The following is an 11,645-nucleotide window of genomic DNA, read 5'->3' on the forward strand; positions in this document are numbered from 1 at the left end:
CCAGGGGCTGGGCGGCCTTGGCCCCAGTGCAGAGGGGCCGAGCCTGCCTTTCACCATCTCCAGGCTGAGGACGCCCTGAACCAGTGCCTACTCGCTCCCCAACAAGTCCGGGGCTTGGAGTTCAGGTAATTAGGCCCTTGGCATTCTCACCTGAGCCCGCCAATAAAACTGAGACAACCACTGTGGGCCCCTGTTCAGGAGGGAGAGAGGAAAGAAGGGGGGAGGGAAGGAGGAAAACTTTTTTTCTATGCTCAATTCAAGGCTTGGCAACCAGAAGGGAGAAGGCTGTTAGTCTATAAGCAACCGCTCCAAACACCCCACACCCACTTCATACCCAGGGTAGTCCCCTCCTGCCACGGAACCCCGGCCTCCATCTGCCACCATCACCCCGGGTAACAGAGGACAACTATGGGGGCTCTAGCCTGGACTGGAGCCAGGCAGGGAGGACCTCTGCTTGCAGAGGCAGCCTTTCCCAGCGTGACTCCTTCCATGGCAGAGGAGGGACAGAAGGGCACGCGTCCCCCACCCCACTCCAGGAGCCAGAGCCACTCTCTAAAAAAGTCTAGAAGGATGCTCCAGAGTGTTAAAGTGCAACGGAGTGACATCTTTGTACCCTGCCGTATGCCACCTCCTGCTGTCCAGGCTGGTGCTCCAGCAGGGTGAGGATCTTTCTTTAACCATCTCTACGTTGGCACAGTGCCCGGCAGGTATCCGGCACACAAACAGGACTTGCTTTTTCCCCTAAATAATAAACTTTAATGCTTCTTGTATATGATCGCGCAGATGTGGGATACCCAGCCCTTTTTACTCCCTGTATCACTTATGCTCACACATAAGATACATGGTAGAGTGCGGGAGAATATAGTTTACCAATATTAATTGCCATTTATGGAATGCTTGTGAGGGGGCTGGTGTAAGTATGAGGATTATCTCATTTAAACCTTCCTAAGGAATGGGTACTATTATTACCCCAATTTGCAAACAAGGAAACTGAGGCTAAGAAAGAAATTCCGAAATTTGCCCCAGGTCACACTGAAGCTTTAATGAATATTTATTTAATTGAACTGAAGGCTCCCATTCTTTGTCAGGAGCTAGTAGGAAGGAGGCGGGAGGCAATCTGCCCCCAAAGACTCTTATCCAATCTCACCAGTGGGCGAGCCGTCGGTGGAGCAGGCGGGCAAGCCCTGCTACTCGCTCCTCTCCTTCGGTGCAGCAAGTGCAGCTAGCCTGGAAGTGGTTGGGGGCCGTCTCTGCAGCGGCTACACTCCTCCTCTGGGGTCCTGGAAGCTCTCAAGGATCCCAAATTCTCCCACTGCCTCTGCCTTTCCTAACGTGGGCCCCTATCGAACCGAACTAGGGTTTCCAGCTCCTTGACTCTCCTCTTGCGGGGAGAGGGGTCTGGACGGATGGGGAGGGGGTGCGTCGCGGCAGGGTCCTCGGGTGTTGAGCAGGACGGCCTGGAGGTCTCCCGCTTCCTTCCCGCCACCCCCGCAGGCTGAGCTGTGCCTCGCGCGGGGAAACAAGGGCACTGCAGTCAATACTGTGGCCTGCCGCTCGCCCCAGGCCGCGGCCCTGGCGGCGTCTGCCGGCCCCGAGCAGGAACCCGCCGAGACCCCTGCCACCTCCGGGTGCCCGCGCAGCAGGAAGCGCCGCCGAGGGGCCCGGTGCGGGCGTTACTCGCTAGTCACCGCCGCTCGCCGCTTCTCCCTCGCCGCCAGGCTCTACGGCCAGAGGCCGAGCCACCGGCTAATTTTTCACGCCCCCCAGACCGCCTCCCTAGGTGACGCTAGAGTCTGTGCGGTTCCTTTAAAGGCTGCGGGTTCCGTTCTTCTTTCCTTTTCCACTGGTTGCCAAAATATGCAAATCCGGAGACCGGAATCTGCAGCCAAATCGAGGAGAAGGGGCGCGGCCGGCGCGTCACCGGATCCGCTCCTTGTATGGCTCTTCCCGGCTTGGCCCGCCGCCCCGCGACCCTCCCTGCAGCCGCCAGGGCCCCTCCCGCGCCCAGCCGGGCTCACACTGCCGCCTACGCCCCCGGGCCGGCCGCTCGCCCCCCTAGGGAGGGAGCCGGGGGCGGGAGGCGCTGCATGCCCTGATTCCGGCCGGAGCCGGGGACCGCTGCAGAGCGCTCCCTCCCCGCGCCGCTCAGGCGGAGGAGAGCCCGGGGGCGCAGCGCCTACCCAGTATACTTGTGGGGAGCCTGGCGGGAGCGGCGGTCGGGGTGGGGTGGGGTGAGGGGGCTCTCGGGCGGCGGGAATCCCTCCTTTCCTAGGAACCAGAGAAGATCCGGGGGAGGCCGGGCCCTCCCACCCCCAGTTCTCCGCCGAGCGGAGGGGAGGGGAGTGAGGTTGTCATCCACCCCCACCACGATGTGCAGCTCGGGAGTTCCTCCCACACGTCCCCGGCCCGCGTGGCCCTCCCACGGAGTGAGGCCCGGGGATCCTCTCTTCCTCCTTGTCAACACTCCCACTCCCCTTGAGAAATGCACGTTCCCCCAACCCCAACTCCCCGGCGGGGGGGACGCGGGATTCACCGCGCCCACACGGCCACCGAGGAGGGAATCCTCCCACGCCAAGCCGGTGCCGGTGTGATTCGGGGTCGCTCCCCCACGCTCCCTTTCTCTCCTCCCGCTCTCCCGCGGCCCGACCGCGCGCGCTCCCGGAGCAGGCCTCGGGGAACGTAGCAGCCGCCCCCGGGATCTGCTGCGGCTCCGGGAGGTGACAGCGTTCCGGTCGGCAAACAGGAGGCCCCTGACTGCAGGGCGCCGGCAGGCAGCGATGGGGACAGCCCTGTGCAAGGCGAGGGGGAGGGTAGAGACTAGAGGAGGTGGCTCAGAGACTGTGGGCTCAGCACGCTCCTGCTGCAACTCAGTGGCGGGCCCTTCGCGGGCAGCAGCAGACAGCGACTGCGCCTGGGCCTGCTGGGCCCTCCTGCCATCCCGTGGCCAAAGGGGGTGCTTCGAACCGTTAGGGAATGATCAGGGATTTGGTGCACATGTTTCCTGTCCCCTCAACTTCATTCCTATTTCTTCGCCACCCAAACCGCACATCCTCGACCCCAGAAATGCGGGGTTTCTCGCCTCCCGCGCAGCCACGCTGCAGCTACGAAGCTCTCCGCCGCTGCGCTCGGCGGGGAGTCAGCGCAGGGTCAGGGCCCAGGGAGGGGCAGGGGCGTGGGCGGAGAATCAGAGTGAGGGCCGCACCAAAGCGGTGGGGATACTGGATCTGCGATCCCTGACACGCTGGAATCTCTGGAATCCCCTCGAAGGGACGCGCTCGCGTTCTCTGGGTCTCAGGCCGGGTCCTGGACGCAAGAGGAGCGGCGGGAGCAGGGTCGGAGCGCACACCTTCCGGGTTCCCCCAGAAGTGCCCAGGTTGCAAAGGGACCTCGCCGGGTGTTTCCAGTTCCCTTTCTCCCTGCGTGGGGTGTTGGAGCCACTTGCAAACAACTCCGCCCCCCCCCGCCCCCCGCTGGCCAAGCGCGCTCCCGTAGTGCGGACCTAAAATAAACACACAGGCAGTTATTGCTTTTTCAACTCGGGGCTGCGCGCTTTACACTTTGCGTTCAGTTGCTTCCCTCTTTCCTCTCTCCTCTCGAATTTTCCTCCTTTCTTCTCTTTTATTTCTCTCTTTCTCTCATTTTCTTAAGATCCGCGAGCGTTGCGGGCGCCGCATGTTGGCTGCGGCCCGCTTCCTGCTTTCTAATGTTCCATTGTGAGGAGCTTCCATTGTGACGTCGCGCCCCTTCGGCTGGGCTTTGTCTGTCCATATATGGGCAGCTACGTCACGGAGCTTTCCCGGGGCTCAGATAAATAGGCTGGTGGAGTTCCCTGGCTGGGAGCTTTTGGGCAGCAGTGAGCTTGCTAGGAAGCGGCGGGGCTGGTGGTGGTGGTAGCAGCGGCGGCAGCAGCGGCAGAGGCGGCGGCGGCGGCAGTGGCGGCGGTGGCGGTGGCGGATCGGGGGGCGGGGGGGCCGCCGGCGCGCATCTGTTTGTGAGATCAATACTGAGGCCGCGTCCAACCCCCTTGGGCCGAGATTCCCCCAGCCCAGGCCCCCCCACCCACCCCCCGCACACGCCCCCCCCCCAGCCTCTTACGGCACCAGCTGAGGCACCCAAGAGGATTACCCCCCTTTGCCCTCTCTCCCACCCACCCCAAAAGAAGATCCCTCTCTGGCCACCTTCCCCTCTTCCTCCTCTCCCCGAACTTTCCCTCTCGCATGCTTTTCCCCTGCACCACGGATCGCCTCTCGGATGCCGCTTGCCTGGAAGCTGCGTTAGGAGCGAGCGGCGGCGGTGGCGGCGGTGGCGGCGGCGGCAGCTCGGGAGTGCTATGACCGGCAAACTCGCCGAGAAGCTGCCGGTGACCATGAGCAGTTTGCTAAACCAACTGCCTGACAATCTGTACCCCGAGGAGATCCCCAGCGCGCTCAACCTCTTCTCTGGCAGCAGCGACTCGGTAGCCCATTACAATCAGATGGCTACAGGTAAGGGCGGCGGGGAGGCGGCGAGGCAGCTCGGAAGGAAAGGGAAAGAGAGAGAGGAAGAGGAGGAGGGAACGAGCTAGCGATGGATGGATGGATGGATGGATGGATGGATGGATGGATGGATGGATGGATAGGTGGATGGATGGATGGGTGGATGGATGGATGGATGGATGGATGGAGAGATGGGGGGCGCGCTGGGAATTTTCCGGGGGGCGAGTTGCTTTTCCCACCCACTCCTCCCGCCCTCCTCAATCGGGAAGGCTCGGTTGGCGACGCCACGATAGAGGCTTCGGTTCTCCCGGGTGGGGGCAGCCGCCGACCAGCGGGAGGTAGGTGCGCGGCTCTGGGGTTCTCCACTTAGGGGGCGCGATCGCCAGGCTGCGCGCAAGGCGTGGTGCTGTCGCCCCCTTTCCCGGGAGGAGCCCAGCGTCCCTTTCACCCGCGCTCTCCCCCCCTTACTCCCTCAGCCTCCCACCCGGGATGGAGCCATGTGCGGCGTGGAGTCCCCGCGGTGGGAGAGGTACTGCGACGCTGCCTCCTCCACCCTCGCTAGCTGAGGCTGGGCTTTCCCCCTCCAGCAAGAGCCAAGAGCTCCTTCAGGCCTGGAGAAGGCTGGGGCCCGGGAAGGCGGCGGGAGAGCTCCCTTTGCGGGCAGAACCCCTCTACGCGCAGAGGACAAAGCATCGGAGCGCTCTGGGTCAGCGACCCGGGTGCGGTGCGGACGGGGGGCTTCGTCGGGGCAGGGAAGGCGCGGCGTCCCGGCGCGGACAGGGCTAAGGGAAAAGGCCGAGTTGTGTGCGCTAGAGAGCGAGAGCCCGGCGCGCTCCGGGTCTGAAACTACCTGTAGCTGCCGCTACCTGCCCGCCCCACCTCGGAAACAACAACAATGCTTCTCGCGTGCGCGCTTGTGTGTGTGCGTGTGATACGTGAGTGTGTGCGCGGCGTGTGCGGTGTGTGTGCAGCAGCCACTCCACACCCCGATCCGTAGTATTTTGCTCTATCCAGGTTGCGCCCGGGAGCGCGGCACCGCCCGCTTTGCGCCCGGGCGCAGCTTTCCTCCTACCCCGTGCGCTGTTCACTCCACCCGGCCGCACCCTCCACACCTGGGCAAGGACCTGGGCGCCCGGGCCCGGGAGCCGGCTCGGCTTCACTCACCCCTCCCCTCTCTTCCCCGCTCTCCGCAGAGAATGTGATGGACATCGGTCTGACCAACGAGAAGCCCAACCCGGAACTCTCTTATTCGGGCTCCTTCCAGCCAGCCCCCGGCAACAAGACCGTGACCTACTTGGGAAAGTTCGCCTTCGACTCCCCTTCCAACTGGTGTCAGGACAACATCATTAGCCTCATGAGCGCCGGCATCTTGGGGGTGCCCCCGGCCTCAGGGGCACTCAGCACGCAGACCTCCACGGCCAGCATGGTGCAGCCGCCGCAGGGCGACGTGGAGGCCATGTATCCGGCGCTGCCCCCCTATTCTAACTGCAGTGATCTCTACTCGGAGCCTGTGTCTTTCCACGACCCGCAGGGCAACCCCGGGCTCGCCTATTCCCCCCAGGATTACCAATCGGCCAAGCCGGCCTTGGACAGCAATCTTTTCCCCATGATTCCTGACTACAACCTATACCACCACCCCAACGATATGGGCTCCATTCCGGAGCACAAGCCCTTCCAGGGCATGGACCCCATCCGGGTCAACCCGCCCCCTATTACCCCGCTGGAGACCATCAAGGCATTCAAAGACAAGCAGATCCACCCGGGCTTTGGCAGCCTGCCCCAGCCACCGCTCACGCTCAAGCCCATCCGGCCCCGCAAGTATCCCAACCGACCCAGCAAGACCCCGCTCCACGAGCGGCCCCACGCGTGCCCGGCGGAGGGCTGCGACCGCCGTTTCAGTCGCTCGGACGAGCTGACCCGGCACCTGCGCATCCACACGGGCCACAAGCCCTTCCAGTGCCGGATCTGCATGCGGAGCTTCAGTCGCAGCGACCACCTTACCACCCACATCCGCACGCACACGGGCGAGAAGCCCTTTGCCTGCGAGTTCTGCGGGCGCAAGTTTGCGCGCAGCGACGAGCGCAAGCGCCACGCCAAGATCCACCTCAAGCAAAAGGAGAAGAAGGCGGAGAAGGGGGGTGCGCCCTCTGCGTCCTCGGCGCCCCCCGTGTCCCTGGCCCCTGTGGTCACCACCTGCGCCTGAGGCTCGGGCCCCCAGATCCCCACTTTTCCCCTGCAGTGTCTCCCAGCTGCTCGCCTGAAAGCAGCGGGAAAGCTAGCCACGGAGGCGCAGGGGCCGCGCCCTGGCCTCTCCATGGACGTAAGGTCCCTTGTTCCCCTTCGATGTCCCCCGTTTCCACCCTTTCACACCGGCCAACGGTCGGGGGCCAGGGCAGGAGGCGCCCTCCATTCGCTGCCCCCCCTTAACCAAGGCGTGGGGGCGGAAAGGTGGCGTCTAGCCCGCTTTGTTCAGTTCGGATCGTCTTGATCCAGGGGCCGCTGGGCCGCGCCAAGGACCTGCGGGGGACTGAAGGCGGGGCCCGCCCAAGCCTCGCCCGACCCAAGCACCTCACGGTTCCCCCCACGTCTCCCTCGGTTCCCCCTCGAAGACCCGAGAGGGGGAGGGGGTAAGGAGCGCACCAAAGCGCAGAGCTTGCTGCCCGCCGCACGCACGCGCGCCTGCGTGCGGGGATGCGCGCGAGTGTGCGTGCTCGCGTGAGTGTTATGTGTGTGGCTGTGTGTGTGTGTGCGCGCGCGCGCACGCGTGTGTGTGTGTGTGTGAGACTCTTGAGCTGAACTGGGCTGTGTCCACCCCAAACTCTTCCCCACATCGGGTCCCCAGGCCGCTGGGGGAATGTCCCAGGTTGGGGGCCTGCACGTGGCCGGATGAGACGGTCTTCCATCTGCTCGGAAATAATGTTTCTTACAGAAATGCCTCGGATGCCGCCGCCGCGGGGCTGCTACCGCCGTGTAGGGTTCGGCCCCTCAGCACCCCTCCTTTTCCGAGCGCTTCGCTCTTAGGCCTCAGGGCAGTCTGATCTGCGGGGAGAAGGAGCAGCCATCGCTAAACATGCCTTGTAACAAATCTATTTCCTCAGCCCCACTTCTCGAAATCTCTGTTCCTGAGTTCGCCCTCTGCCCTTGCTCCCCCACCTCTCCCTTCTCGCTAAAGCCTTCTCCCATCTCTTTCAAAATCTTCTTCCAGAAAGGCAGGCCTCAACCAGCCGCCGCATTTCACCATCTTTTTGTTTTCGCTCACTCATACCGGTTTCTCCTACCCCCCATTGATGGGAAAGCAGGCTCATTTTTCGTCTTTTGTCATCGCCACGCAACAGGTAGAATTCAGATCTATGTATATGGTGTGTGTGTGTGTGTGTGTGTATGTGTGTGTGTGTATGCATGTTCGTGTATATACACACATACATACAGCTATATATACATATAAAAGACACACACACGATATGTACTCCTAGCAAAATAAGATCTCTAAGGTACTTGGCTATCCAGTGCAGTGCACAGGAATAAAGAGAATTTGTAGGTATATAAGCTTTAAATGATTTATTTTTATGAAAAATTTAACTGATGAGATTATATCTACATAGGTGCGTGTATGCACACACACACATACGTATGCATGTATGAATACCTGCAGATACACACATACACACGTCTGTCCAAATTTTCCTTAAAGATATGGGTATTTTTGCATTAATCTATGTTGCTGAATGAGGCATATCTTTTCCGCCCCCCAGTCTCATATTCTCCCCGCCCTACCTCACCTCTTCTCAGGCACCCCCTCCTCCCTAGCGCTTCCCCCACACAGGGGTGACTCTTTTGAAGTGGAGTAGTAGGGAAGGTTGCTCTCTGACACAGCTTCCAGCACAGTCTTGACTGAATGTATTGTTCCCTCTTAGCGTTATTCTCCTGTGGTCACTAAGCTGCCCAGAGAGAAGGAACAAAGGTCTGGAGTTTACAGAATGTCTGTTTTTAAAGTCACTTTATGCGTTTCCCACTTTTTTTTTTTTAAGAAAAAAAAAGCATCGGGGTTTTTTGTTTGTTTGTTTGTTTTTTTGGGTTTGTTTTTTGTTTTTTGTTTCCTTTGGTGGTGGATAAATAATACTAAAAGGAGTCTAGTGAAAGGGAAAAAAAAATCAAAGAGCAGGGGGATTGTGAATTTCCAGGTACTTGGACTTTTTGTAGAAGGAGAGAGAAGAGGATGAAGTTTGCCAGGAGGGCCCATATTTTTTCAGCTGAAGGGTAAAATCTTTCTTTGCAGAGACAGTATTTTGCTGAATACTTTTTATAATGTGATGATTATTAAAAACAAAAATTTTGGTCACTTCAAAGCTGGAAGGAGGAATCAAATATCCTTTAATATTTTTTCCTTGCTCCTTCTGGTTTATGCATGTCACTGCATGATAATCTGAGTTTTCCTTTGTTTTAATAAAACTGTTCTCAGACATTTAAGCTTAAACTAAGAGAAAAATAACTTTGTTGCCAAAAGGTTGTGCTATCCAGATTTTTTTATATGTCTGCATGTTTTAAAAAAAACAACAAAAGAAAATGCACTCTAACTTATGTGAACTGAGAGAAAAAAATCAGGTTTTAAACAGGAAAACCTATGGGGAATGATATTTTTTGAAAGACTTTTGTATAAAGTTGAGTACTTAGAAAAAGACAAACCAGATGTAATATATTTTGTGGATGTTTTTATTTCTTGGATTTATAGTACCTTATACTAAGGTTAAAAAAATATGCTTGATATTGTGAAAAGGTGAAATTCTTCACCAACATTTCATTTGCTCCTTTGTCACATTGTTATGCCAATATAATATAGTTAATGAAAACAGCATTTTTAAAAACCGAAATATTGAAATGGTGTAATGTTGTACCATTTGCACTGTGAGCAAATGCTAATACAGTAAATATATTGTGTTTGCTGACAATCAGCCGGCCTATAAATCTCCTTATTTTATTTCTTGTTTTCATAGTATAAAGTTTTGGTCTGGCCTGTTTTTTGTCTTGTTTTGTTTTTGGCTGAGGGTTGGTTTGATAGGTTCTTATGCCAGGTTTTGCTGTTCTTGCTCTGAGAACTCAATGTGAAGCATGCAATTTGGCATTATTAGAAGTTGGTCAGAATTTTGTGCGGGTTCTGGAGTTTCAAACCCGGTGTCGAGCATTTATCGCGGTTCTGAGAGAATAGGATTCTTCCTCCACGCTGCTGGGAGTCTCAGACTGCCAGAGAGATTAAGCAAACAGATGAGATAAACTCATGGGAGTCAGGAGTAGTAACTGGAACCTTCTAGAACCCTCTCCCTGGTTTCTAATGGGTATTGAGGGTAGAGAGGCGGGGATCTCCCAGTGGATGAACTATGGCTCTGGTGGTAACAGGGAGCACCAGAGCAGGACCTTAGAGAGTCCTTACAGCCATACTGAGCAGTGCTCTTGTTACAGCTTTTGAAGCCTGAAAAACAGGTGGAGACTTGAGAGAGGGTTCTTCAAGGTTGGCAAGATAACCAGAGAGATTGGAGGCTCTATTGTGGTCAGACGACTGGGAAAAATCAGGTTTAAAAATTATGCAACTTCAATCCCACTTGGACAGGACTCTCCAGGCCTCACTACTTGTAGCTGCCTGGGAAAGAGGGTCTTGGCTGAAAAGAGCAGCTCTCATGAACTCCCAAGGGATCCGATGCTTCTGAGAGGAGAAAGAATATTTGGGATTTGGAGAATGTACAAGGAATATTTTATATAGCATCAACCCCTCACATTTTATGACTTCTATCTCCCACAGAGGTGATGCTTCTCCTACTCTATGAGCTTTCTTCCCCAGAAGCTTCCCCTTTCTTAACTGAGATCATTTGCCAGCCCTAGAGCTTTCTCCCTGTTCTCTTAAAGAGATACATACCCTCCACTTTCTTCCTGTGTCCCCAGCTCCGCTCTGCCCCCTTCACCTTATTTCCCAGGAGTCTTCACAATCTTTGATCCTCTTGCGGCTTGTTCTCGAATGCTCTTTGGACAGATCAGTCCTTCCTCTCCCTTTCTTTCTGCCTGCCCTCTAAAACACTCAGTTGGGCTTTTTCTGTCACGTATTGTGCATATCATCGGCCTCAGTGAAGCTTGGGGGCAGGGGCTCGGTGTCTGATACTGTGCTGTGTAGATGGGACAACAAACAGCAATGGGGGACAGTGTCTTGCCGCCTGAAGCAAACACACAGTGACAGAAACGGAGTACAGCATCCCTGCTCAGGAACTGCTCTTGCCGCCCCAGTCAGACCCATCACCCTGAAAAATGTGGGTGGTATTTCTGGTTGGCCTCAGTTACCAAGAAGTTGAGGGCAGACCCGGGTGAAGGCGGTGGGCTGTGGCCTTAGAAAAGAATGTTTTTGAAGTGTGAGTTCAATAAAGAGAATGCGGTATGGAATCTTCCATTTTCTCACCCACACAATTCTGGGTCACGGGCTGCCATCTTGAATTCCCTTCTCTCACCTCATGAAATTTTGAAATTCTAAACTGCAACTATAGCCACAAGGAGGTGTCCTTTTTTAACAAAGGGAATCCGAGATGGCTGAAAAGTCCTGATGATTGACTATATAATCCACCTCTTTGCTAAACTAGATATTTGCTTCCAGATTTCTATGTGTTTTTCAAGCGCATATTTCTCAGGGAAGGATAGCGTCACTGGGTGTCTTCATAGTTACCATCCAGCCCCACCTGCACCTTCTCCAATCAAGTCAGGCCTTCAGAGTTACACTTTCGTCAACAGTGTACTATGCTGCATGATTAATAAACTCACTTCCCATTGGTGCATATTACTCAACCCAACCTGGTTCAACCACTGGGTTACTTGACAATATGGCAGCCCGCCTGGCTGGCACCAGCCCTGTGTGCTGTAATCTCTGATTCATACTTTGTAACTAGATAAGGCTGTCCCAGATAGCATCACACCAGCAACCCAGCCTGCCTGGGTTTTGTGAATATGGGGAGAGGAAACTCAACCTTCAAACTTAGGGATGAAGTGGAGAGATGGTAGAGGAAAGGGTTGGGTGGAGCTATGATGAGAAGGAATCAACGTAAGCTTTGCTGGGAGCAAAATCCGACAGAGAAGTATGGAAGAGGTAGAGGCATAACTATGTCCAAAGCAACCTCTAAGCTGTTAGGGGTGAATGAAAGG

The 11,645-nt window shown here is 56.3% G+C and overlaps 1 protein-coding gene across 1 annotated transcript; it reads left to right on the forward strand.

Moving 5' to 3' along the window:
- The first annotated feature begins 4,320 nt into the window (after positions 1 to 4,320).
- On the forward strand, positions 4,321 to 10,898 carry EGR3 (early growth response 3). The gene is made up of 2 exons (XM_040626510.1): positions 4,321 to 4,484; positions 5,669 to 10,898. Exons 1-2 carry the CDS (start codon positions 4,331 to 4,333, stop codon positions 6,676 to 6,678), a joined length of 1,164 nt encoding a protein of 387 aa, XP_040482444.1. The 5' UTR covers positions 4,321 to 4,330; the 3' UTR covers positions 6,679 to 10,898.
- Positions 10,899 to 11,645: the final 747 nt, after the last annotated feature.

This window comes from Ursus maritimus, unplaced genomic scaffold (genome assembly GCF_017311325.1).
Source record: "Ursus maritimus isolate PB19 unplaced genomic scaffold, ASM1731132v1 scaffold_11, whole genome shotgun sequence".
In the NCBI taxonomy this organism is placed as follows: domain Eukaryota; kingdom Metazoa; phylum Chordata; class Mammalia; order Carnivora; family Ursidae; genus Ursus; species Ursus maritimus.

Bases quoted from the DNA above. Each gene is read 5' to 3' on its own strand.
- EGR3 (XM_040626510.1), top strand. From the start codon at position 4,331: ATGACCGGCAAACTCGCCGAGAAGCTGCCGGTGACCATGAGCAGTTTG. The intron at 4,485-5,668 runs GTAAGGGCGGCG...CGCTCTCCGCAG, and splicing joins TTACAATCAGATGGCTACAG to AGAATGTGATGGACATCGGT.